Source organism: Lontra canadensis, unplaced genomic scaffold, assembly GCF_010015895.1.
Source record: "Lontra canadensis isolate GAN:19392208 unplaced genomic scaffold, GSC_riverotter_1.0 scaffold75, whole genome shotgun sequence".
Taxonomy (NCBI): domain Eukaryota; kingdom Metazoa; phylum Chordata; class Mammalia; order Carnivora; family Mustelidae; genus Lontra; species Lontra canadensis.
Window position 1 is genome coordinate 7287969 of NW_022631069.1, and position 26822 is coordinate 7314790.

Below are 26822 nucleotides of genomic sequence, written 5' to 3' on the forward strand. Positions count from 1 at the left end.
GGGCCCAGCTAGCCGGCCGGAGACGAAAGGGCGGGAGAGAGGCCGGCCCCGGGAGCTGTCCGGCGGCTTTCAGCAGAGACGGGCCGGTGGAAGGCCCCGGGGCGCCCTTCCGAGAACTGCAGAACCCAGCGGCCTCTCGCGCGCCCCGCCACTGCCGCGGGAGCGCTCCTGTCCCCGGCCGCCACACCAGCACGCCGGCTGTGGCCCGGGAGAGCCGGCTGAGCCTGCAGACAGTGAGATCGTCAAGGCCATGCCGGGGCCGGGCTCCGCGGAGGAAAGCGCGGAGCGAGCCAAGACTTCTGTCCCTTCCGCACTCGCTGGTGAGTAACTCACTCTGCGGGACGCGCGCCCCCCAGTGGCCTCTCCTGGAAAGGCACGGCAGGGTGAGATGCGTCTGCGTGGGGACCAGGAGAAAACTCCAGGACCTTAGCGCTTGGCAGGGAGAAGTGCGTGTCCCCTGCGTGCGGGTGTGCGGCTTCCTTTGCTCCTCCGCTGTCTGCAGCCCCTTCCTGCAGAACCACGCCCACACATGGTGTTTGGGTTCAAGTCGGGGGTCCCTTAGAGCTCCAGTTCTCAAACTTTTCGGTTTCAGATCGCCTTTACACTGAAACTTATCAAGGATCCCAAAGTCCTTTTATTTATGAGCGTTATAGCCATCCATATGAAAAATTACAAGGAGGGGCGCCTGGGTGGCTCAGTCGGTTAAGCGTCTGCCTTCAGCTAGGGTCATCATCCCAAGGTCCCACCACTCGCTTCCTGCTCCTGGGGCTCCCTGCTCAGCAGGGTGTCTGCTTGTTCCTCTCCCTCTGCCCCTCCCCTGCTTGGGTGCTCTCCCCTCCCCTCAAATAAATAAATAAAATCTTAAGAAAATATTACGAGGAACACAGGAATCAGCCGAGGGTGATCCCAGTGGCCAAAGCTGGACAACGGGAGCCACAGAATAGTTTTGGATTATAACCCAAAGTATAAATAAATATGCATGTATCTGTACTGACATGAATAAATGAGTAAATAAATACAAAGTGTGTGTGTGGGGGGCGAATCTCCCATGCTGAAGCCCAAATAATTTATGTAGCTACTTCTTAAGTGTGGGCTCCAGGTTGTGACTTCCTTACAAGAGTACAGAACAGAAAAGGGGAGAGTGGACAAGGCGGGGAATTACTTAACAGTGCAGTCAGCTTATCAGTCAGCTTATCAAAGTCAACATCAACAATCATAAGTCATGTTGATGATATGTACCCTGGATATGATGTGATGAACAAGACACTACCTCTGTGGTTTTCCTCCCCATAACCCCCCTGTCATCATGAGATTGACAGACACCTGTTGAATCATCCTTGCAACCCAGGGATAAATTCTACTTGGCCATGGTATATTATCCTTTTTTTTTTTTTCAAGGTTTTATTTATTTATTTGAGAGAGAAAGACACTGAGCACAGCAGACTCCCCGCTGAGCAGGGAAACTGCTACCCAGCTCAAACCCAGGACCCTGGGATCATCACCTCATTGGAAGGCAGATACTTAACGGACTGAACTGCCCAGGTGCCCCCTATATGATCCGTTTATTGTGCTGTTGAATTCAGATTGCTGATATTTTGTTGAGGATTTTTGCATCTATATTCATCAGGAATATTGGCCCATAATTTCCTTTTTTTATTTATTTATTTTTTTTTTTGGTAGTGTCCTTGCCTGGCTTTGGTATCAGGATAATAGTAACCTTGTAAAATGAATTTGGAAGGTGTTTCTTCCTCATCAGTTTTTTTGGAAGAGTTGAGAAGGACTGGCATTAATTCCTTAAGTGGTTGAATTCAGTAGTGAAGCTGTCTTGTCCTCGGCTTTTTTTTTGTTGGGAGATTTTTTTTTGGTTTTTAAAGATTTTATTTATTTATTTGACAGACAGAGATCACAAGTAGGCAGAGAGGCAGGCAGAGAGAGAGAGGAAGCAGGATCCCTGCTAAGCAGAGAGCCCCACATGGGGCTTGATCCCAGAACCCTGGGATCATGACCTGAGCGGAAGGCAGAGGCTTTAACCCACTGAACCACCCAGGCACCCCTGTTGGGAGATTTTTGATTGCTGATTCAACCTCCTTATTAGTTACAGATCTATTCAGACTTTCTGTTTCTTCATGATTCAGTCTTGGTGGGATGTGTGTTTCTAAGCATATATCCATTGTTTATAGGCTATCCAATTTCCTGGTATGTAATTGTTCACAATTATCTCTTCTGATCCCTTGTGTTTCTGTGGTATCCCCTGTAATGTCTCCTCTTTTATTTCTAATTTCATTTATTTGAATCTTTTCTTTTTCTTTTTCCATTAGGCTGGCTAAAGATTGGTCAACTTTGTTTATCTTAAAAAAAAAAAAGTTTTGCTGACCTCTTCTGTTGTGTTTGTAATGTGTATTTCATTTATTTCTGCTAACCTTGTGCTTAATTTTCTCTTTTTCTTCTTCTAGTTCCTTCAGGTATAAAGTTAGGTTGTTTATTTGAGATCTTCCTTTTTTTTCTTAATGTAGGCAATTATTATGATAAACTTTGCTCTTCAAACTGCTTTTGCTGAATATACTATATCGGTAAGTTGCATTTCAACTTTCTTTTGTCTCATAGTATTTTTTGATTTCCCTTTTGATTTCTTCTTTGATCTGTTGATTGATCAGGAGACTGTTGTTTAATTGCCACAATTGCCACATATCTGTGAATTTTCCAGTTTTCTTCTTGCTCTGTACCACTGTGGTCTGCAAAGATCCTTGGTAAGATTCAACCTTAAATTTGTTAAGCCTTGTTCTGTGATCTAACACATGATTTATCCTGGACAGTGTTCTTTGTGCACTTAAGAAGAATGGGCATTCTGCTGCTGTTGGATGGGATGCTATGTATGTATCTGTTAGATCCATTTGACCTAAATTGTACTTCAAATCCTATATTTCCTGATCAATTTTCTGTCTGGATGATCCATTCACTGTCGTAAGTGGGGCACTGAATTAATCTTCCAATATTGCATTGCTGTCTATTTCTGCTTTCAGATCTGTTGATATTTGCTTAATATATTTAGACACTTCTTTTTTTTAATTTATTTGAGGGGCGCCTGGGTGGCTCAGCGGGTTAAGCCTCTGCCTTCCACTCAGGTCATGATCTCAGGGTCCTGGGATCCAGCCCCGCATCGGGCTCTCTGCTCAGCGGGGAGCCTGCTTCCCCCTCTCCCTCTGCCTACCTCACTGCCTACTTGTGATCTCTCTCTGTCAAATAAATAAATAAAATCTTTAAAAAAAACTTATTTGAGAGAGGGAGGGAGAGAGAGAGAGGAGAGTGAGCACTCACATGAGTGGGGGCAGGGCAAAGACAGAAAGAGAAGCCGACTCCTCGACTCATCACTGATCAGGGAGGCTGATGTGGGGCTTGATCCCAGGACTCTGAGATCATGACCTGAGCTGAAGGCAGACACTTAGCTGACTGAGCATCCCTTGTGTCCCAATATGTTTAAGATGCTTTGATGTTGGGTACATATATAATTGTTATATCCTTTTGATGAATTGATACCTTTATCATTATATAATGACCTTCTTTATCTCTTGTTACAGCTTTTCACTTAAAGTCCATTTTTTTCTGATAAAAGCATAGTCATCCCTGACCTCTGTTTCCATTTGCATAGAATATTTTAGTCCATCCTTTTACTTGCTGCCAATGTATGTCCTTAAAGCTGAAATAATTCTCTTGAAGGCAGCACATAGTTGGGTCTTGGGTTTTTGTTGTTGTTGCTGTTGTTGTTTTACATCCAGCCACTCTGTCTTTTGATTCGTATTTAGTCCATTTACAATTTACATTTAAAGTAATTTTAATCAATCAATTAATTAATTAAATTGATTTAGAGTAACTTAGAGTAATTATCAATGGGTAGGGACTTATTATTGCCATCTTGTTCATTGTTTCTGGCCTTTATTTCATCCTCTCTTGATGTCTTCCTTTGTGATTTGATAATTACAGTGGTATATGCTTTGTTTTATGTGTCTACTATAGGTTTTGCTTTATTACTGTGAGCCTTACATAAAACATAATTATAACAGTCTATTTTAAACTGATAACTAAACTTTGTTCACATAGAAAAATTCTCCTTTAAAGAAAATTCATTTACTTATTTGAGAGAGAGAGCACATGGGGTGGGACAGAGGGAGGGGCAGAGACAGAATCCCAAGCAGACTCCATGCTGACGTAGAGCCCGACACAGGGCTCAGTCTCACGACTCTGAAATCATGACCTGATCTTGGATGCCTGACCAACTGAGCCACACAGGTGCCCTAGAAAAATTCTACTCTTTTATTCCCCCCTCATTTTATGTTTTCAATGTCACGATTTACATCTTTTTATGTATCCATTTAAAAATTTATATAGTTGTAGTTATTAATTTTTTAAAAGATTTTATTTATTTATTTGACAGACAGAGATCACAAGTAGGCAGAGAAGAAAGCAGAGAGAGAGGAGGAAGCAGGCTCCCCGCTGAGCAGAGAGCCTGATGTGGGGCTTGATCCCAGGACCCTGGGATCATGACCTGAGCTGAAGGCAGAGGCCCCAACCCACTGAGTCACCCAGGCGCCCCTATAGTTATTTTTAATACTATGTCTTTTAACCTTTATACTAGAGTTAATTGATTTATATGCCACCATTACAACAGACTATTTTGAACTTGACTATATACTTAGTTTTACCAGTCAGTTTTATACTTTCATGTTTTTTTGTGTTACTAATTAACATTCTTTCATTTCAGCTTAAAAAGCTCCCTTTATTATTTCTTGTAAGGCCAATCTAGTCATAATAAATTCCCTCAGCTTTTGTCTGTTTAGGAAAGTCTTATCTCTTTTGTCACTGAATGACAGCTGTGCTGGCTAAAGTACTCTTGGTTGGCTGTTTTATTCTTTTAGTATTTTGACTATATCATATCATCCCACTCTTCTTTAGTCTGCAAGGTTTCTGCTGAAAAATCCACCCCTTGTGTCTTCCTCAATTTCTTTCATGAGTACTTTATGATAGTTTTCTGAGTACAGATTCTTTGCCTCTTTGGTTAGGTTTATTCCTAGGTATCTTATGGTTTTGGGTGCAATTGTAAATGGGATTGACTCCTTAATTTCTCTTTCTTCTGTCTTGCTGTTGGTGTAGAAATGCAACTGATTTCTGTGCATTGATTTTCTATCCTGACACTCTACTGAATTCCTGTATGAGCTCTAGCGAATTTGGAGTGGAGTCTTTTGGGTTTTCCACATTAAGTGTTATATAATCTGCGAAGAGTGACAGTTTGACTTCTTTGCCAATTCAGATGCCTTTTATTTCTTTCTGTTGTCTGATTGCTGAGGCTAGGACTTCTAATACTATGTTGAATAGCAGTGGTGATAGTGGACATCCCTGCTGTGTTCCTGACCTTAGGGGAAAACCTCTCAGTTTTTCCCCATTGAGAATGATATTCGCTGTGGGTTTTTCGTAGATCAGCCATACAACCTTCGGTGCTACTTCTTCACATCATGCAAAGTGAGGTAGTGTGAGGAGGAATGGGAGCATTCCTGGAAGCCATTCTTACACCGGAATAGCTAGCAAAAACTATACATGGAAGTGACTGCAAACCACATAAATATATTTCACTCAAAAATAGTCCCCTTTCACTGAATTCCAAAAATGTTTGTGGCCACTATTCCAAGGTCACCCCACATGGGGAAAATACGATGTAGGAGAAGTCAGAATGGAGAGAGACAGCAATCTTTTTTTTTTTTTTTTTAAGATTTTATTTATTTATTTGACAGAGACAGGGAGAGAGAACAAGAGAGTGCACAAGCAGGGGGCAGGGCAGAGGGAGAGGAAGAAAGACTCACAGCCGAGCAGGGAGGCTGATATGGGGCTCCATCCCAGGACCCAAGGATTATGACTAGAGCCCAAGGTGGGCACTTAAGCAACTTAGCCACCCAGATGCCCAGAGAGCCAGCAGTCTTAACTGATTGCAGTTATCTTCCTTGTGCAAATTTTGTGATGACATATGACCATGTGAGCACATTCCCTGGGCTCCTCAGGGTTGGGAAATTGAAACTTCATTAGTTTCATGGTATAACTGTTTCTGCTCCTGGTGCCTCAGTTCAGGCTCCCTGTGGCTCAGCAGACCAGAGTCCAAATTCCTTCCTTGGGCAGACCCTGCCCTTTCCTCTTCTATTCTTCGGCAGATCCACTTCCACCCCAGGCTTCTCACCACGCCCTCGGGTAACTTAGTCCATCCCAAACATTGTTATTCTTCCTTGGGATGTCCATCATCCCCTTCTTCTCTTGAGAGCATCTCCCCCTCCTTGAAGACCCTCGAATGTGTCACTGCCTCTGTGTGACCACTGCAGACTCCCTGGAGAATTCACTGTTCTGTCACAGCCGCGTCTTCCTGTTTTTTTTTTGTTTTTGTTTTTGTTTTAAAGATTTTACTTATTTATTTGACAGACAGATCACAAGTAGGCAGAGAGGCAGGCAGAGAGGGGGGACGGGGGGCGGGGCGGGAAGCAGGCTCCCCGCTGAGCAGAGAGCCCGATGCGGGCCTCTATCCCAGGACCCTGAGATCATGACCTGAGCCGAAGGCAGAGTCTTAACCCACTGAGCCACCCAGGCGCCCCCTTTTAAAAATAGTATTACGGGTCAGTGTTCGCGAAGTTACAGAATGCTACCAGCTATGGGGTGCTGAGGGCTTACGCGTGCCCTACGGAGGGTGCCGTCTTGGACTGGCTTTTAAGGCTCTCAGCCGGCCTGCGGAGGCGGCTTCCGTGCTTCTCTCCCCCGTCACTAATTCGGGCCGCCACCCGTGCGGCACGCGGGGTCTGCGGCCGCGTTCTGAGACCTTCCCCAGCCGGGAGGCGGCTGAGCGCAGGCCCCCAGAGGGACGCGCCCCTGCTGGTGCCCGCCGCTCTGCAGCAGGTCCCTTCCTGACCGCAGGCCCCGGCCCGGAGCAGCACAACGACTCAAACGCCAGGGGGCGCCAGAGACTCAGCTTTCCGACCGAGGGCGGGGCTGCTGGCGGCCCTGAGCCGCCCGGCGGGGGCGCCCCCCCAGAGACTCGCCGACTCTACCCGCACCCGCCGCGAGGCCTCCGCAGGATACTCACTGCGGGCCGAGCGGTTGCCCGCGTCATTACAGCGAATTCTCGCGAAGTCCTCAGCGCGTGGCTGCCGTTCATTTTTTTGATGCGGACCAGGAGGCTAGCAGAGGTTCAGGGACTTGCCAAAAGCCACACAGGGAATGACAATGCCCTCGTCTGAACTAGCTTTTGCATCGCCGTGTGCAACGTGCTGGCGTACAGTGTGCACACCCCGCTATCATCACAAACCCGCATCCTTCCCCCTTCTGCGTGGTGAAGTACGGTGCCTCTAGCCCCACCGATTTCCCTGCTCTGCTGAACTTCTTACCCACTTGGGGGCACCTGCTGGGTCCTTCCCAGCGCCTGCCGTCACATGTGCGAGACTTGTTCTCCCGACAGAGTGTAAATTCCGGCCCTTAGCATGAGGCTTGATCGTGTCAAACCGACTCGTGTCGGTTCTTAATAAACACATGGTGACTAGATGGCCGACAGGCACTGTGTGTGTGCTTGCGTGTGTGTGTGTGTGTGTGTGTGTGTGTGTGTAGGTAACATAGCTCAGGGCCTGCACAGAGCCAGCAGCAACAAACACCCATGGAAAATATGCGATGGAGGATTTAACAGTTTGACATGTTTTGTTCTATGGCCTTTACGGCCTTTACGTTTGTATCCAGCTGGGACTGCCGAACTCGAACTCGCAGAAGGTGAGGACAAGGAATGTGGGCGTGTGCAGCTCGGGGAGCAGCCCGGGGCACTGCGCAGTGGTACAGGGCAGGGAGCAGAGCTTTCCCATGGCGAGAATAAGGCCTACATAGAGAGAAAGAGAGAGAGGCAGATGCCAAGATCTGAGTGAGAGCAGAAGGAAAATGAGCCCTGAATAGGAGCCTTGTGTGTGTCCCCATGGTGCTGACTCACCAAGACGCAGGGGAAGGAAAACACGCTAGGGCTGAAGAAGGGACCTGTATGCTGTGGTCACTGCTCTAAACCACCCTGCTACCCTGAGGACAGCATGTCTGCTCTGAGGCCCCATGGGTCCTGGAAGGCTTTGCTTGGGGTTAGGTGCCCCAGGGGAGCGGGAGAGTGGGTACTGCACAGAAGGGAGATGGGCAAGTCTTTTGGGAATGCCAGAGGCCCGTCCTGGGAGAGCTTTGTGTCTGGAGTTCAGGTGGGGAAGGAGGACCGGAGGAAGAGGGTCTCCCTCTCTCTCAGCATTCAGCTGTCCCCCCTCCATGGGCAGGTCACACTCACAAGTACAGGGGAGAGATATGCTCACGGCTTCCGCGGCCTCTTTTCCACACCTGAGGAGCAAGGAAGGCATGCCCAATGCGTAAGAGTTTCCCAGAGCTGATGCTAGACAGAGGGAGGCAACGCCTGGGAACAGAAGCTCTCCCAGCTTCCCCACTCGTCGCCTTACTTCAGCTGTCAAACCGGTCCAGGGACACGAGGACAGGATTTTTGTGGCAACAAGTGTGGCAGGCAGCTGGAGGACAATGGGCAGAGGACAAAGCTGGGGGTATGGGGCAGCCCAGGTGAACAAGATCAAAGCCCAGACATTGTAGAGAAGCAGGTGAGAGGAGGAAGGAGCGCCAGAAGGAGCCGTTGGGGCTGGGCTAGGATTTCTTGGGTCCACGTCAGCTCAGGGAGGAGCAGTCAGTGCAGGCTGAGAAGGCGGTCTGGGCTCTGCCACGAGACACGTCAACTTGGGCAAGTCACCTGACCTTGCTGGGCCTCATTCTCCTGATCAGTAATAGGTCAGAGCCAGAATCCAGCGTATCTGAGCTTTCTGCTAGCTGCAGCAGTTGAGGAATCCGTGTGTGTAGGCAAATCATCTTTCTCCTTTTTCTTCACCAAACCCCTCATGCCTTCGGTATCCTGTTCCTGCTGGGAGTCCCAGAAGCAGGATAGCTAACTAGTGGATTCTACTTAGATGTTTGACGGACAACACGCTAATGCTCTTAACTCCTCAAACGTATCATTGCTGTTCTGGCTGTCGTGTGTCCTGTGGAAGGAGAGTGGATTTGAAGTCCAAACGGGTGAAGGTTTGAATCCCAGCTGTGCCACCAGCTTGCAGCCCTGCTCTGCTGCAGGACTGCAGGCAACTTACCGGGCTTCAGGCGGCCTTCATTACCTTGTGGGGCAAGAAAGATTCACTGCTTCATTTAGTAGTTGTGTTGATTGAATTAAATAACATGGAGGATACCCTGGCACCAAATAAATACTCAGAAAATGTGCCTGCCCTCCTTGAGAGGACTTAATCATGACCCAAAGGAACAGAGTGTGAGATGGAGACTGGGAATCAAGAGACCAACCAGGGGTGTACCCTTGGCGTCCATAAGAAGGGACAGAGGGGAGGAAAAACGGAGGAAGCCGTCCCAACAGACGGCTCAGCCAACCCTACAGGGGTTTTGAAGCAGGGCATGACTCTTCAGAGTTCTCTTGATTTGGGACAGGAGGCCAGGTTTTTAAAAAATTTATTTGAGAGAGAGAGCGAGAGAGCGAGCGAGCGAGCAGGAGCAGGGATGGGGGTGTGGAGGGTGAGGAGCAGAGGGAGGGAGAAGCAGGCTCCCCACTGAGCTGACAGCAGGATGTGGGGCTCCATCCCAGGACCCTGACATCAGGACCTGAGCTGAAGGCAGATGCCTAACCAACTGAGCCGCCCAGGAGCCCCAGGGCCAAGTCTTTATACTGCACACAATCAGTCTTTGGACATGAACTGCCCCTTGAAGGAGAGGTGACCTTGGTCAAGTTAATTACTTTCAGTTCAGGCAATTCCTAGAAGTGGTGGGTAGCTTTGGGCTGTTACTGTCAGCCCTTCCAGCAGCTCGCAAAATAAAACCTTTTTGTTTTCTTAAGATTTTGTTTGTTTGAGAGAGCAGGAGTGGAAGGAGGGGCAGAGAGAGAGGGAGAAGCAGACTCCCTACTGAGCAGGGAACACCCCCTCCCCTGCCAACGTGGCTCTTGATCTCAGGACCCTGAGATCATGATCTGAGCCAAAGGCAGATGCTTAATTGACTCAGCCCCTGACATGCCCCTAAATCCTTCATTTCTGAGGGGACCCGAGTATCTACCATGTGGAGTTAGTCCGTTGGACTCCTGTCAAATTAACTAGGTGATTGACTCCCTAGGGATAAGGCCAGTCTTGTTTCAACGCTTCCCAGGAATTTCCCATTTCCACTTCCCAGTCGCTAAGGAGAGCCACACAACACCCTATGCTTGCCAATCTAACGGCAGCACAGTCACACTACGAGAAGACAAGAAGCTGCTTTTATTCCCCTCCAAGGCAGTAAGCCACTCACGAGTGTCCCAGGACTTGTCTGCCTCTTTTCAAAGCTTGATGTTCATTTTTCTCTTTTGCTTATGGAGATTTTGAGGGTAGGAGGAACACTTAAGGGGAATGCGGTATTTTCGCAAGACGGTCCTTTCTCTATTTGCCTTTTCCTGGGTCTTCCGTACAAGTTGTTGGGGAATGTTTAGCAGAGTGCTGTGCCCTGGGAGCTCCTTCCACCAGCCCAAGCCCTCACAAAGAGCACTTCACATGGGTGTCTGTCAGTCTCCCTGAAACAGCACTGCGTTCTTGGGGATTTCCGGAGCGGCTGTCTCTGACCACAGCTGAAGACTAGGACAAGCCAGCCGAGACATAATGCAAACACAGGGAGATACTGCAGAACCCCAGGGGAAGAATGCTTTGGAAGGAGGAGAAAAGACATTTGCTCCTTTCTAGGAACTTTTTCCTGCCCACCAAGAGCCCTGTGTGCTACCATAGTGCTTTTCCCATTCAGTTGTCTATCATTGACGTTCCAGCAAACCGGCTTCAAGAGTCTGAGACATCTCCGCAGGTCAGAGGCGAAGACCAAGTTCTTGAGAAAGAACAAGGTAAGGGCTGTGAGGCGCTGTCTTTCAAAATGTGAGCCTCCGCCCACCTGCATCAGCCGACCACAGGCCCAGTCCTCAGGAGGCCTTATTTTGGAAGGGTTCCCAGGTTACAGGAAAGTTTGAGAGGTCTCCTTTCTCCTCCTCTGCTTTTACCAATGAACTGGCCATTGGTACCCTAGGAGCTGGGTGCTCTCAAGTTTCCTCATCTGGTTTTACAGCAATGAAATTAAAATGACTCCCGTGGAACTGTGCTCATTACCTACTTCGGACTCATGATCTTGAGAACAGATACTATTTTGAAGCCAGCATTTCAAGACATTTGAAGTTCTGTTGGGAGGACCAAGCATCAGAAGAGCACTTTATAAATTAATTGACAAGGCAGTATTGCTCCTTCCGGGAAGATGGCAGAGCAGAAGGATCCTAGGCTCTTTGGCCCACAGACATACCTAGATCACCCCCACAGTGGTAGAAATGACCCAGAAAACGACCCAAAGACTGGTAGAACATTCTCCAGAAGAGGCCACACCCAAGAGGGTAGGAAGGGCGGTGACATGGTCTGGAGGCAAAGAGACCTGCGGGACTATCCGTGGGAGGGAGGGACACTCTGGGCGCAGAGACTCCACGCCAGGCACGAGGGACCCTCACCGGGAAGACAAGGCAGCACAGCTGGCAGTGAGGCTCTTACAGGAAAACAGATACACCCAGTGTATCATTAATTGCCTTAAATGGTGGAAACTTAACATATGTAAACATCCACACTGTCTCCAGGTCTTTTGTACATCAAAGGATTTTTCAGGTGCTTCTGTCTGCCTACAGCAGGGTAGCGCCACAGCACTGGACTAGGAGATAAGGGATACATTAGTCACTTGTAAAACGCGCAGGCAGGGCAAGATCAGGCATTCTTTAGCTCGAGTACATGAATCATGGATGGCTTCAAGGTCTTTGGATCTTGGGAAGCCATCAACCACATTCTGCCTGTCAGTATATCCATTTTTCGGGGGAGGTAGTCTTAGATTCTCAGAAGGTCCAGAACCCCTTTAAACCCCCCAGGGCTTAAAAATTATAGGCTGGATCATCGCAAAGCCTTCTTGCAGCTCCAAGGTTCTCAAGAAAACCAAGAGCCTGGCTCCTTTTGGAGTCTAACCTGAACGGGTCACGGACTTCGCTTGGTTTTCGAAAGCCCCAGGCACGCGCTCCCTGCACACCACCTGCTCCTTCCCCGACAAAACAGGCCCAGTTGTGCAACATCCTTCACTTTGTACAAACAAGACTAGATTTCCCCAGACAGTATGATTTAACTTGTTTTAATGTAGTCTGCTATAAAAATGGATGAAGACTTCTGCATGGTACACTTGGCTTTACAAATGAGAACGACGAGTTAATGCTTGTGGTATGCGCGGCACATCCATTAGCATCTGCTGACTAGTCATCTAGCGTCCACAACGTGGGTTAGTACCAAAATTGTGAGTCATGGAACTTTTACTTAGCACACACACACGATCTACAGCAAACTTAAATACTAATCTCTAAGACCTAGCTGGATTACTGGATCCATTGCAGTATTGTGCTTATTTATCTTAGAAGATAGGCAACTAGCAAAAATACACATTTCTTTTGCATTTCCCCACCCCCATATTACACTGTAAAAGAAATACATTATTCAGTGCACTTCCTAAGAAATAAACTTCCTTATAGTATCTCTCTCTATATATATATCTATGCCGAAACAAAGGAAGAGCACAATGCAACTTTTAAGATTACCATTTAAAGCAAGAGAGGTAATAACACTCTGGGACTGTAGCCCCTCTCCTGTTCAGGAAGTTCAACTATTTTATCACTTTATTTGGCCGCACATGGGAATGAAGTTTAACGCATGATTGCTTTGGGCAGCTTAAAAGATACCCCGTTCATCACTTGGTAGACACCCTGGGGCACAAGGAGCATTTTAATTTTTGATGTATTGGCCTTAATCAAACCATAAGCCCTGGAGACACCAATTGTGATTTATACATTGATTTTCATCACTGGCCGGTCCCCCATCAATTCATATTGGATTAAGAGGAAATAGACTTAAATTACAGCAGGAGGGCAGGGCTGCTGGGTAGATGTTGGCTAGGGAGAAAGTATGCGAGGACACCAAGGCCTCTCCATCACTGTGGCCACAAAGTCCTATAACCACCTTGTCCGAGCTGGGCTGCAGTCCTGATTGTGGGGCGGAGATCGTCATTATATTCTATGGCCACTGTCAGCTGTACTAGACTACACGCTGGAAAGAGGGGAGGTGTCTGTCCTCACAAACTCACAATGATGGCAATGACAGAAGTTTCTAGAATGAAAGAGGTTGCAGCTTGGCAGCCTGTGAGCTAAACCCAGCTGCAGAAGTGTTTAACCAGCAGTTTCAAATTGTGTTTGAGTCTGTTTTGATATTTAAAAGTGAGACTGTTTCTCTGCAAATTTGGATTTCACAAAAATTTGAGGAGCTGGTAACCCTGGTCTAGCACTGTTGCATGGCAACAAGCAGCTGGCTCTTGCCTTTCAGAGGGGGCTCGGGCAGTTCCGTTAGCTACAGCTTCCCCTGCCCCAGCTGACTTACAGCACTTGATCAAGTGACCTGTTTCACTCTTTTCATATGGCCAGTTGAGTTCTGTGCTACGGGTCAGTTTGGCTCTGGTGTTTTAGGGTGCTGAAGACCTGACTTCATCTGGAACTCCCTCCCACCCTGTCCGCCCCCATCCCTGTGGACAAGACTCCTCCTTTGACCGATTGGGTCCCAGGCACATCGAGTTGCTCTGTTAGGTAATCTTAATGTGCATTTCTACTCGCCCTTTATGCTATATTGCAAACTCCAAAGATATAATCACACTAATATTTATGTGTTTAAGAGTGTGTATGTCAGACACGTAAAAGGCTGTGTAGCTATACAGATCTATGTATACTTCCATTTAGGGAAAAGTTAATTTGGTTCCACAGATACAGACACCAAGTGCTGGCAGCTCCAAGAGTAAGTGTAACAATTTGGTAAAACCTGTATAATTCTGACATAATATTACAAAGACAATGAATTTTAAGTTATTGCTCTTTGATTACATAATAAAGATCTCATTCTGTTGCAAACCTTTTTTTTTTTTTTTTATACAGAACAAGTAACCATTTCCTATTCAAGTAATAGTAATCGGAATCAGAAGTTCCTTACACAACAGTAGATGCCTGAAGACATTTTTTGAAGGGAGAGGTGATTTCATTCTATTCAAGAACTGCTGCAGGACACTGCAAGTGACTTAATTTTTCAGAAGTATGAGAAAAATCAGCACCCCAGCTGCTTCCTGCTCAGGAGGGATTCTCAAGGGCTCTAGAAAGCTCGGCTTGGTGGCGAGGTCACATCCACCTTTTTCCAATTCCCGTTCTACTGATGCAGCCTGGTTTCTGAACACAAAGCTTATATTAAAAACAGTAAAAGAGGATTAAAAGCAGTGTTGGTTTTTAACATTCAGGATTCATGGAGGATCTCATTTTCTGTAATTAAATGACCCACTCTGTGTTTTCGCAGCAGAATCACATTCATGTGGCGGTCTTATTTCAGGCACTTTTGAAACATGTTCATCTGGAATAAAAATCTGCGCAAACCACTTCTGCATAATTCACCGTGAGTGTTGAGTGATTCCAGTCCCCAAATAGACAGCAAATCACCAGCTGGTCCTCAGTTAGCCTTCTCCATCACAATGAGACGGTGACTGCTCAGCTTGAGACGTCTTTGAGGTGCCCTTCTAGCTTTAGTACAAAGGCATAAAAATCTGAAGGACTCAATTTCTACTTAAAAAAATACAAAATGGCGAAAAACACTAAATGGACTCTACAGATGGTTCCAGCTACTATCAAAATAAATAACATGATCTGACTCAACGGTTGGACTCTGAGCTCTTGGACGAAATCCGGTGGAATGTCAGCCGTGGAGACTCCTGAGAGGGACTAGCTGCTGGTGGGCAGGAGTATCTCCACGTCCTTGCCATTAGCTACAACAGCCGGGGAAGAGCAGCTGACGGCTAGGTCTTCTGTGGTGGCCAAAGAGGAGGCCTGGGAATGAGTTTTGGTCAGTGGAGTGGTAGTGGATGGAGAAGGGGTGAGGCCAGGTTTTTTGGGCGGGATGGGTGGAGGGTTTCCTCTCTCAGCTCTGGGGATGGTGGGGGACTTGATCCCTGGAGACAGAGGGCTCAGCGGACTGGACACTTTCCCTGGAGTCGGGGAATGGCTGGCGTCGCCTCTTGGGCTGGCGGTATTGGCCAGATTCCGATAGTCTGTGCCGAAGGGAGAGCTGTTGGGGGAGACAGGCTTGATCGGCCCTTGCTGGCTGGTGAATCTGGAGAGCACCTGAGTGACGGTGTTGCGGGCCAGCTGCTTGGCTGCAGAGTTATCTATGAGGGTGGGAGACAGGTCCCTGGATGGGGGGCTCTGCACACCACTGGCCTGTTGGTCCTGATCTGCTTGAGACTGAAATTTGTGCCGGGCTGCATGGAACCGCTGGTTGATCCCTACTTGGTAGGATGACTGGTAGCCGGGGCTGCTGGCTGATGACCCCAGCAGGCGCTTAGTTAGCACTGGGGAGGAGCAAGGAGAGGACGTGAGGGAGGAGGAGGCCGTGCTGCTGGGAGACAGCGAGCCCCCACTGGATGGGAGGTGACCAGGTGCTGGGCCAGGAGTCTCGATTCCCACAGGACACCCGCCATTCTCCACTGCTTTCTCTTGGGCCGACCCCAGAGACCCCACAGATCTCTCTCGTGGAGGCACTTGGTTTTCTACACTGCTGCCTGCCCCTGGCTCCCGGGCAGTCTGCATCTCGGGCTCAAAATGGCCATTGGCTTTTGCATACGCGTAAGTAGGAGTGGCGGGACCAGGCAGCCCAGTGGCTGTCCCCTTGGCTGCGCTGCTCCCCTGGGTTCTTTCTGCCTGCGGACTTTCGGTTTGGCAGAACACAGACACCAGCACAGGAGGCTCGGTCACCGTGCCTTTAGACATGGTCACCGGCTTCTTCGCTTGCTCAGGAGGGCTGCTGTGCTGGTGAGAAGCCTCCAGATCCTGCACTATCTTCTTCAAACTCTCCATCTCTTCCTTCAGGGTTCTGGTGCGGTTCTCTTCTCGGTTCAGTTTTGCTCGCAGTTGCTCTCGCTCGATGTCGAACTCGGACAGCTGCTTCTCCACCTGGGCCTCCGTCTGTAAGCCTCGCTTCCTCTCAGCCGCCAGCTCTTCCTCCAGTTTACTCACCCGGCTCTTCTCCTTCTCCAGTTTCAGGCTCAGCTCGCCCGCCTTCTGGCCCTCCTCGGCTGCCTTGCTGGTGGCTTTCTTGCACTCGAGCACCAGCATGGACGAGAGCTGCTTGTGGCGGGAACGCTCCTCCTCCAGCTGACTGGACAGCTTCTTCTGCTCCTTCTCAAACTTTTTCACTTGGGACTTCTCAAATTCCAACTAGAAAAGAAGGCCACCGGACAGCTTGATTAGGACAAGACAACAAAGAACTCGGTCGCAAAACTATTGTCAGTTGGGGCGTCCCGGTTGGCTCTCATCTGATGCACGGAGGCCTCGTGGCCATGTGCTCAGCTCAAGTGCTTCTGAGGCACCAGAACGCCTGCCACCTGGGGGTACACACTAGGGTCTACTCTTACTCTGGTGATTTAGGATGTTGTTAGCGGCGGGAATCTGGACCATCGTTTGTGTTTTAGGTCTGCGGGGACAGGGGTGGGGGGGTGGGGACAGAAGATCGGAACCGGTCAGGACTGATAACACAAAGCCACACACATAGGGTTTTGTGGATGAATACTGAGGAAGACAAAACTATGCATCTTATTTAACTCCAGCAGAGTTGATGCGGTGTTCCAGGAGTTTCAGGTATATGATATAGGGCTCTCATCAGCCTAGGTGATGAAAATAAAACTTTTCAAGTTTTGGTCATCATTCTTTCTGGTCTTAAAAACAAACACATAGTTGCATTTAAACTGTACTTTTGAGGTAAAACGTAAAACAAGATGAAACCAGAGAGGGAGACAAACCATAAAAGACTCTTAACCAAATGAAACAAACTGAGGGTTGCTGGAGGGGGCTGGGGGGGGGGGACATGTGATGTGAGGAGCACTGGGTGTTGTAAGACGGATGAATCATGGACCTCTACCTCTGAAACTAATAATTATATGTTAATTTATTTAAATAAATAAATAAACTGTACTTTTTACACAAATGCAGTCTAGTTTAATTATTATTTCCACCCTATTTAAGGCACAGAAACTCTGAGCAAGAGAGAGAGAGAGCGTTGATGGAACCCTATTAGTCAATGTTTTTCAAACTCATTAACGAGACTCAGTGGTGGAGGAAACCAGTCTCATGAGTCACGATCAAAGTTTTAAGAAAATGAATGGCAGTAAGGGTTATATATAATTTCACGGGATTTCTGTTTCAGGCATGTGTTTGTGTATGTCTGTACGCTGGGTTGTGATGTATTTGTTTCTGGATTCCTAAGTGAGTTCAAAGCTAGTGTTCCCAAAGTATGTTCTACATGATGACAGTCCCACAGTGAGTGAGTTATGAAAAAAAAAAAAGAGTCTATGAATATAGATTTGCTAACCTCAGAATACCATCTTATTCTGAAGACTCACAATGCACTTTTCTGTACTAAAAGGTCTAAGAAATTAGAAACCTATTTAACTTTGTTTAATCCAGTAATTCCCAGATTTATGTGACCACAAAGCCCTTTGTTTCTGAGTAACACTAATTTACACCCTGCAGAACAATGTGTGAGAAATGCTACTTCTCCCACGTGGTGCTGTGAGCACCGTCACTACCTGCTGAGTCAGCCGCTCTCTCTCTTTCTCCAGCATGTAGGTGACGTCATCTCCTTCAGCTGTGTCTTGCGCATGCCTCTGCCTTTCTTCCTCAAGGTCCAGGATCACCTTTAAAAGAATTAAAGAAACAAAAATTCCAAATATCAAGAAAACACACTTATAATACAACACAACTAAATACTAAGCACCTATCTAAGCACCTAAGATAGTTCCAGAGATCAATCCACCCACCCTAGTCAGGGCCATCCAGGATCACATTATCTAGCAGGGTGAAAGATATGCAAGCTACGTGCCAGAAAACAGTAAGATCAATGCTTTATTGGAGGAGATACAAAATGGCAAGTAAGCAGAGGAGGGCAACTAATGAGCTCTAGGGATTGAGAAGGTTTCCGAGAATTAATAGGTCCAGCAACCGCAGGCCTTTTGCTCAGACTAGGGGTTGGGGGGAGGGGATGCAGCAAGACAGAACCGAGATCCTCCTCCCAAGCTCAAATCTCTGTGCCCCGCTCAGTCAGCAATACGCATTTTGTGTAGAGTTAGCTGACAGGTAGAGACTCTTGAGCTCAGCCTGCACGTAAAAAGCCTCAACACTTGGGATCCTAGGTGGAGATTTTTTCAGAAGGCCTTTTAACTCATCTGCCACCCCAATCCACTTATCCTGGCACCAAAGGGTTAAGCCCAATTTGAAGGCTAATACTGTCCACATTTAAAGGAACATTTCCCACATAATCCCATCTATAAATACTGCACAAGATGCTGAAAGACCAGGGCTTTTTTAGCAGCTTCTGCCCCTGCTTCCCAGATACCTTGGCCCAGACCTCTAGGGCAGAGCACTGTCCTCCCAATGACCATTTCTCAGCGTTTCTCTACATTAACAATCTTCTTGTATGGAGAGAGGAAAAGTTTTTGGGACATGAAACCCAAAATGTTTTCATTCAAGAAAAATGAAAACATCTTGGTTTTCTTCCTTCTGGTTTAAAAAAAAAAAAAAGCCTAACTTGGGGCGCCTGGCGGGCTGAGCCATTAGAGCATGGGACTCTTGATCTCGGGATTGTGAGTTTGAGCTCCACGTTGGGTGTAGAGATTACTTAATAAAATTCTAAAAAAACAAAACTAAACTAAAAAACCCAAAACCTTAACTTTTCAATTTAACAGAAAAACAATTTTGGCTAATGGTGGTCAATCATCTCTCCTTTTGGACAGCCCTCTAAAATTACAGAAATGGAATGAAAAGATAAAAACCCTCAAAGACAGAGATTGTAGCACACAAGAAATGTTAATAACATCTAAAGAGGGCAGGAGGCAGGAGGTGCGGTGGCTACTTTGGTATGGGGGAAGAAGCTGTTTTGCCCTGCAGGGCCCCAAAGAGATATGGAACCTGGAAATGGCAGGTGCTACAAAGGAGAAGTGAGATATGGGGTAGGAAACAAGGGCACTGAATCAACATCTCTATTTTCTAGAAGGTTATCTGTCTCCTCAGCCTGATTCCCGTACATAAAATGCTAGGCATCCACTGCCCAGGAACAAGGCAAATGTTTATCCTCAGAAGAAACAGAATGTGGCAGGCTGAGGATCTGGGAATAGCAGAGAATGAGGGTGAGGGAAGGGGGTTGTGTTTGTTTCAGGAAGGTGGTAGGGTGGAATGGGAGGCAGGCTGTAAGGTAAATCCGTATCTCTAATGACAGGAAGCAAGGCAGGTGTCAAAAATTGATGTGTGGGAATAATACACCATTTAGAAATACGGAATTTAGCTACCGAAATAAATGGTCTTTGAATACGGAGAAGAAGGAATGGGGAGAGGTGGACGAGGGAACTCTGTTTCATAATAAGCAGGGTAAGCATGTAATTTACCGCTCAAACCAAAGCACTTCTGAGTCAAAGGAGGTATTCTTAATGACTATGCCGAGGCGACAGACGTCAACTGGGACTCTCTTGGGCAAACTAGGACAATAAGCACCCTAATTATAAGCCTCTAGGTACTGTTTGATTTGTAACAAGGTCAGGGTTTTACTTTGATAAAAACACTTACAGATAGGGAGTTGGTTTAAAAATATTTAACGCTCAAAGAATCTTACAGTGAAATATAGTATTAAAGAATTTTGAATTATTTTTAATTTCTTCCTCTCCTAATCACTGAGAGCCACAAATTATCCCAGTACTACAATTTTCATGGGCATGACAGCCAGCCAACCCTTCAGGGTGGCTCAGCTGCTTCATGGAGGAAGGGGTTAAAAGGCCGAGCAAACCATGCTGTGAAGACTTTCTTAGAGGATTATGTAAAAGGCCCCCAAATTTAGGCAACTAACACGGACCTGACACATTTTAAATTGGGCATAAATGTCTTTTAGATTCCTTCATTCTAGACCAGCAGTTAAACTTTGCTGGGTCTTGGACAACTCTGAGAATTCAATTACAGATAGGGGAAAAAATTCACATTCTATAAAAACGTATGGACTTTTGGCATTCTGTGTATTTTCTGGGGGATCATGGAACATCTGAGGCCCATCCACGGTTAAGAATCTCCATCCTGGCCTTTCACTTGGACCCTGGGAAGAGTGAGAAAAATGATGGGCAAGACCTATGCCTGAGCAATCTGAAGGTGCATTTTAAGCAGATTCTCTAATGCAAGACATCATAAAGGCAAGCTAAAGTTCATCAGTTTGCAATTGCTGACACAATTTTTCAGAATAAAATGCTTCCTACTAAATGTGTTGATGTCTCCCTTGCTGGTATAAATCTAAACCAATAGTTTTAGAAAATGTAGATTCCTGCCAGGCATCTTTTACAGGCCAAATCTGAGTGGTAAATCAGGTCGGGGAATAAAATCACAAGCACTAGAATTCCAATGAGATGAGACAGAGGAAAGCACAGGTTCGCCTTCCTAACTAGGGTCTGTAAGAGGAGCCAAACAGGTGCATGTGCGCGTGTGCCCGTGCAGACACACACACCCCCACACCCCCCTTACACTTTCCTAATACGATAGAAGAGCTATAAGATAAACAATGCTTGGGACTGTTTATGGTTTTAGGAGAAGTAAAATGCAATGAATCTCAAAACCAGAGACATAAAAAACAATCCATTGGCTTGCATGTTTATAATCAGGTAAATTCTCTCTCTCTTGTACAGCATTCCCCAAATACCTGTTAATCTTGCTATCTGTCACTTAGGGAAGCACACAGGGAACGCTCTGTTCAGCTGCGAGCTTGGTCAAACCCCAGTCTGTTGACAAAGTTTGGATGCTCAAGAGCTGAAAGGACAGAGCAAGTGTTTTGGAGTGTCCTATCAGGAAGGAATGCCGTCTTAAATAACATGCCTGGCATAGTCCCTAAATTTAACATCCTGCATAACTCGCGTTTTCTTCCTGAACTCTTGGCTCTAGGAGACCCCCTGACTGAAGTACTGTGGGAACGGGATGGGGCGTTGCCCAGCAGGTGTCCGTGCGGGTCCACGCGGCACGAGTCCGGTGGGTGAACGTACTTTGCGGTGCCTGCTCTCGGCGGCCGCCAGCTGCGACAGCATGCGCTCCTGCATGTTCTTACACTGCTTCATCACCACCTTCAGGACGGAGAGTGGGTTTGTGCAGACCGGTTGCTTGTCGCCATCGTTCTTCTCCTTCAATGTCTCGAAGTCTCTCTGCAGAGCCATTAAAGGATCACTGATGTTATATTTCCCGTAGCGTTCTTCAATGAAAGTATCTCTGTGTTGGGCCTGGGAAAGAGGGAAAAAATGAGCATTTTGCTCTTTAAAACTACTGTGGCCGGGGCTTTGCTAGGAGTTATATGGTAAAGACGGCAGTGTGAGTGTGAACGGAATGTGCCGACTACAAATCTGACTGGTGATCAGGCCGTCTTAATGTAGAAGCAACGCCAGAAAGGGGGCACAGTATAGTAACATCAATGAGGACAAAGTCTTAGGTAGAGCCAACTATGTAGTAAACACTGTTACAAGCATTTATATTCACATTGACTTACTTAAAATTTTTTTTAGGTTCTTTATGTGGTTATATCTTTAGGATATAACTTTTTTTTTTCTTCTTATTTTAAAGATTTTATTTATTTATTTGACAGAGATCACAAGTAGGCAGAGAGGCAGGCAGAGGGGGCACGGTGGGGAAACAGGCTCCCTGCCGAGCAGAGAGCCCGAAGTGGGGCATGATACCAAGACACCAGGATCATGACCTGAACTGAAGGCAGAGACTTAACCCACTGAGCCACCCAGGTGCCCCTAACTTACTTAAATTTTATAAGCCTCTAAGGTAGTGCTATCATGCTCAACTTGCAGATGAGAAAACTATGATAAAGTGGTCAAGTAACAGGTGGTCAGAACCAGGATTTAAAACCAGGCAGTCAGGCTCTATATCTTTGTCTTTAAGCACCATGCTTACTGCCTCTGCTTATGAACGCTTGTGACTGCCAGCAGGAATACCTTATCCTTTCCTTCTGTTATGGCATTTGCATTTCTAAAATATGGTAAACATGAGAATTTTACAGTTTACATATTTAGGGATGTAACAAGGCAGTTGTATATAAGTAAAGAATGCTAAATGTGTTTTCATGTTATATTCTACGACTATTTGTGATCTGAACATGCAGAAAGTCACTCAGTTATTGGTGCGTCAAGAAGACCAGGACACTCACAGCCAGAGGTGCAGACAAAATCCCTTCTACCGGCTTCCAAATTTCACCCCTTCTTTTAGTCTGTTTGCTGCTACTTGCCATCTTTCTGTCCCTTTCAGGGCTTTGTGGGCTTCAGGGATGAGACAGAAGGTGAGCAGGGAATGCAGGCTGGTATCAGAGTCTGCTTTAGGGCTTGGGGCCACACTGGATGCAAGGATCAGGAAGGGAGTGGAAAGATATTCTTTGACTTCCCTATTCTTTCAGATCTGCTAGGAAGGACTTGAAGTACTACTTTGTAAGAACATCATATATTACATGCAGGCGAACAAGGTGACAGTAACAAGTACTTTACTACACAGACATTACAAAGGTTCCTGAGACATTTTATGATAAAAAAAAAAATGAAGTGTTAATACAGCATTGAAGAAACTTTCTCAAAAACCACAGCAAAGTACTGTATGATTTACACTTTGATATGAAATCTAGTCATGGAAACTACTGTCATTTATCAATTTTTTAAAAAGTATTTCATCAAAAGCTAGGTTTTCTTTTTCTTCTTCTTCTTTTTTTTTTTTTTTTTGGTTGGGGGTGCTAAGTATTCATCATCCAAAAAGAGGAACCCATTTGAAAAGAAAGGGAAATTTATAATTCAATGGCTATGCTTAAAAAACAAAGCAAAAACAAAAACAGAAAAACCTCTCAAGACAATAAAGCAAACATGGGCTTTAACACAGAAGTATGTTTCAGTCCTGAAAACACGATGCTTCCTTCATTAGACTGTCCAATTTCAAGACCTAGGAATCACTTAGCTTTATGCTATAAATATATGTTGGTGTCAATTGGCAAATATTCAAAGCAGAGTTAGAAGCCCTGGGGTTTTACTTCTGGCTTAACTACAATGATTAAAAAATTTTTTAAGATTTTATTTTTTTTAACTACACCCAACATGGGGCTCGAACTCATGACTCTGAGATCAAGAGTGCAGTTCCTTCGACTGAGCCAGCAAGGTGCCCTTAACTACAACCATTTTTTAAAAAAAGATTTTACTTATTTATTTGACAGACAGAGATCAGAGTAGGCAGAGAGGCAGGCAGAGAGAGGGAGGAAGCAGGCTCCCTGCTGAGCAGATGCAGGGCTCGATCCCAGGACCTTGAGATCATGACCTGAGCCAAAGGCAGAGGCTTTAACCCACTGAGCCACCCATGTGTCCCTCTATAACCATTTTAAATGATGACATTATTGGGGTGTTGGTATACTGGAATTATGAAGAACCAAATCGATTTGTTCCTTTAAGTTACCATCTTAAGATAACCATCTTTATGACCTTACTACAAGTGTGTGTGTACGTGTGTGTCTATGTGTATCTGTGTAAGCATGAGAATTAAAGAGGTAAGGATGTGAAAGACAGAATCCAAGACAGACTCCTATTTTCTCAGCTCCCAATTAAAAAGAAAATCCTCAGTAAAATTTCAAAATAGTCTCTATTCCATTTTAGGATAGAGAAACACAAGACAAATTCCTGAATTGGCTATTTTTATTGTTTTTTAAAATCATGGCAGGAGTAAAACAGAAAAAGCTAGTTTTGAGTTAGACTTTTAAAAGGAATAGTGTCAGACAACAGGGACTCATCAATATTTTCCTTTCACCAAGAACATCTGTTTCTTTAAGTTCAGGTATAAAAACTCGAGATTGACAACCCAGGACGTGATGAAAGAAACTGTCCGTAGCTATTTACGTCCTAAAGGCAAATCCATGTTCAGAAAAATGCTTAGACAAAGGAAGCAAGAGGAAAAAAGACTCTTTGAAAAGTTGAAATTCTATTTTTCTTACTGTCACATTGTTTTATTCATGATTACCATTCTGGTCTGATTAGCAATGGTAAAGGAATGATTCTCAGTACTGAAATTGGTTTGGTAGGGCAGAAAGGAACACGGAAACCTGAATATTTCTACAGCTTTCTTTTCAGAACAGCAAGGGGGAAGTGGGATGGGACAGCAGGAGCTGGGAGTGTAATTCGTGACCTTGACAGATCTGCTGAGAAGCTGTCTCTCAGGCTGAAGTATATAGTTAACTAATACTTAAAAACATGACTTTTTAAAACTCACACTGTTATTATCCTGTATAATTAATAACCATCACTGAGTTACGAGTAATAGATGAGCTTCTTTGGTGAGGTCTCAGACTTCTCTGAGAACAGTTGTTAAGCTGTCTGTTTTCTCTTGAAGTACTTCATAGTAATTCCATAATCACTTGCATAGTAATTGCAAGTTATACAAAATTGGTGGTTTTGCACATAAATGAAAAGAATCTGTGGAATAATCTAAAAAAGGCTCCTTGTCACAAAACAATTCTTTAAAGTACATTCAAACATGGGCCCAGACATGGGGAAAGTGAATTCAAAGTCTGCATTTACTATAACCAAACACTGAACTGGAAAATGGGAGAAGGAATATGGTATTTTTCAACCAACTTAATGCCTCAATTGGGTGGACTGTATGGATAACAGGTTTCACAGAACAAATAAGGACAACAAAAATAGACGTTAAGAACTGAAGAATGAAAAGAACATTCGTGGAGGTGTGTATTGGTTATCTAGTCCTATATAAAAAGTCACTCCCAAATACAGCAGCTCATATAGTAAACCCTTCCTTATCTCAAACAGTTTCTGAGGGTCAGGAATCTGGGCGGTGTTGAACTGGGTGGTTCTGACTCTGTTTTATGAGGCTGAAGCGGAGCCCTTGGCCAGGGCTGCGGTTATCTGAAGACACAACTGGGGCTGGTGCATCCATCTCCCAGCTTACTGGGATGCTGGCATAGGCTTTGGTTCCTTGCTTGTGCTGGCTTCCCACAGAGCAGGTGACATGACAGAAGGAGAGAAAGAGAGAGAGAGAGAGAGAGAGAGAGGAGAGGGTGGGAGACAGGAAGAGAGAGGGATGGGGGAGTGAGTGAGAGGGAGGGAGAGGCAGAGAGAGAGACTGACACCAAGATGGGCATCCCAGTGTCTTTTATAACTTAATTTCAGAAGTGACATACCATCACTTCTGATGTATTCTATTGGTGACACAGACCAACCCTGGCAAATGTGGGAATGGCCTACACAAAGGTGTGAATATCAGCAGGTGGGACCATTGGGGGCCATCTTGAAGGCTGGCTACCACAAAATGAGCGACTAGATATGCTACCACTACTGTTTACGTCTCAAGTCAAACTTAGAGACCAAATCCCTATTAAACACTAAAAACTGTTAAGGCTGAATTTTAATACTTTAATGGTGTATCAGCTATTTTGTAAGAAATTTTAAGTGATCCAGATTTGACTTCTGAAGGGAGGAATTCAGTAATACAGCTAAAATCAATCAACTTCTTGCAATTTCATTATTTTCACTTCACTGACAACATATATTTTAACTGAACAGAAATTTCTACAATGTCAGAAAACATCATGGTCTTTAATTTCAGACAATAGGAATATAACTGGCTGGTTAGACAGATTCACTGATAAAGGGTATTGCTACAGCAGACAAAACACACGAGTCATCTATTACTCACTTTTCCTGTCACAGGCTGAATGAAACACCACCACTATTGAAAGCTTAAAATAAAACTGTATAATTCTTGGGAGTCTGTCATACTTGCTCTCCAAAATTTTCAGCTTTGCTATGACAAACTTCAAAAAGAAATATGAAACAGTCACCTCCTCTCCCCCTCCAACACAATTTATACTATTAGATATGTCACATATGACAATATACCTAAATAGTATAATACATAAAAGCAGTGCAATATATTTCTATATATAGTATAGTATGATAGTACCCTATTATAGTAATGTATGTGTGTGTACCTATCCTTATGTTTTTTTCCAATCTTGAAACAGGAAATCAACTTCTTCATTCTTTGGATTTCACCAACATGAAAAATGGTTCCAAATCTAAAAGTGAAGATTTAAGGCCCACTTAACTGGGGGTTTACGTTCAAGTACAAGTTTTATTTTTAAGACTCAGGCTGGTACCCTAACTGGATAAGGATACATCTTTGCAATTGGTTGCCAATCCTGAAGTGATACTTTTAACAATAATCAGCAATACAAACTTTGTGCCTTTAAAAATAGCTGACTATCTCTAGGACAGAGACCAGAAAGACCAGAGAACATGATTCCAGGATGGTTTTTACTAATGCAGCACCAAAAGCATGTTAAAAACTATCCTTTTCACACACAAGTTGAATCTACTAATCCTGAACTAATTTATACTCTGGAGTCCCTGATGAACCATAACTGGAAATAAAGTGACCATGGATAAAGATGCAAGAACATTACAACAAGTACACCCTCTGTTCTGAAAGTGCCTTTGACTTGCTCAAAGAAAACTGGATTTCAGTGTTTGACAATATTGATAAGAGAGGATTTAGCCATGTTTGAATCAAATCTTAA

At 45.3% G+C, this 26822-nt stretch overlaps 2 protein-coding genes across 2 annotated transcripts in view; one reads left to right on the top strand and one right to left on the bottom strand.

Moving 5' to 3' along the window:
* The window catches only part of ST7L (suppression of tumorigenicity 7 like), a 110965-nt gene extending 96238 nt beyond the window's left edge, over positions 1-14727 (top strand). The window contains exon 15 of the mRNA XM_032881435.1: positions 14090-14727. Coding sequence (XP_032737326.1) covers positions 14090-14098 — 9 coding nt within the window. The 3' untranslated portion in view covers positions 14099-14727. The remainder of the gene's footprint in view (positions 1-14089) is intronic.
* A 9-nt stretch (positions 14728-14736) lies between these two features.
* The window catches only part of CTTNBP2NL (CTTNBP2 N-terminal like), a 35681-nt gene continuing 23595 nt past the window's right edge, over positions 14737-26822 (bottom strand). Inside the window, exons 3-5 of the mRNA XM_032881433.1 lie at positions 21253-21483; positions 17776-17883; positions 14737-16408 (exon numbers count right to left, since the gene is read on the bottom strand). Of these exons, the coding sequence (XP_032737324.1) occupies positions 14918-16408; positions 17776-17883; positions 21253-21483 (1830 nt within the window). The 3' untranslated portion in view covers positions 14737-14917. The remainder of the gene's footprint in view (positions 16409-17775; positions 17884-21252; positions 21484-26822) is intronic.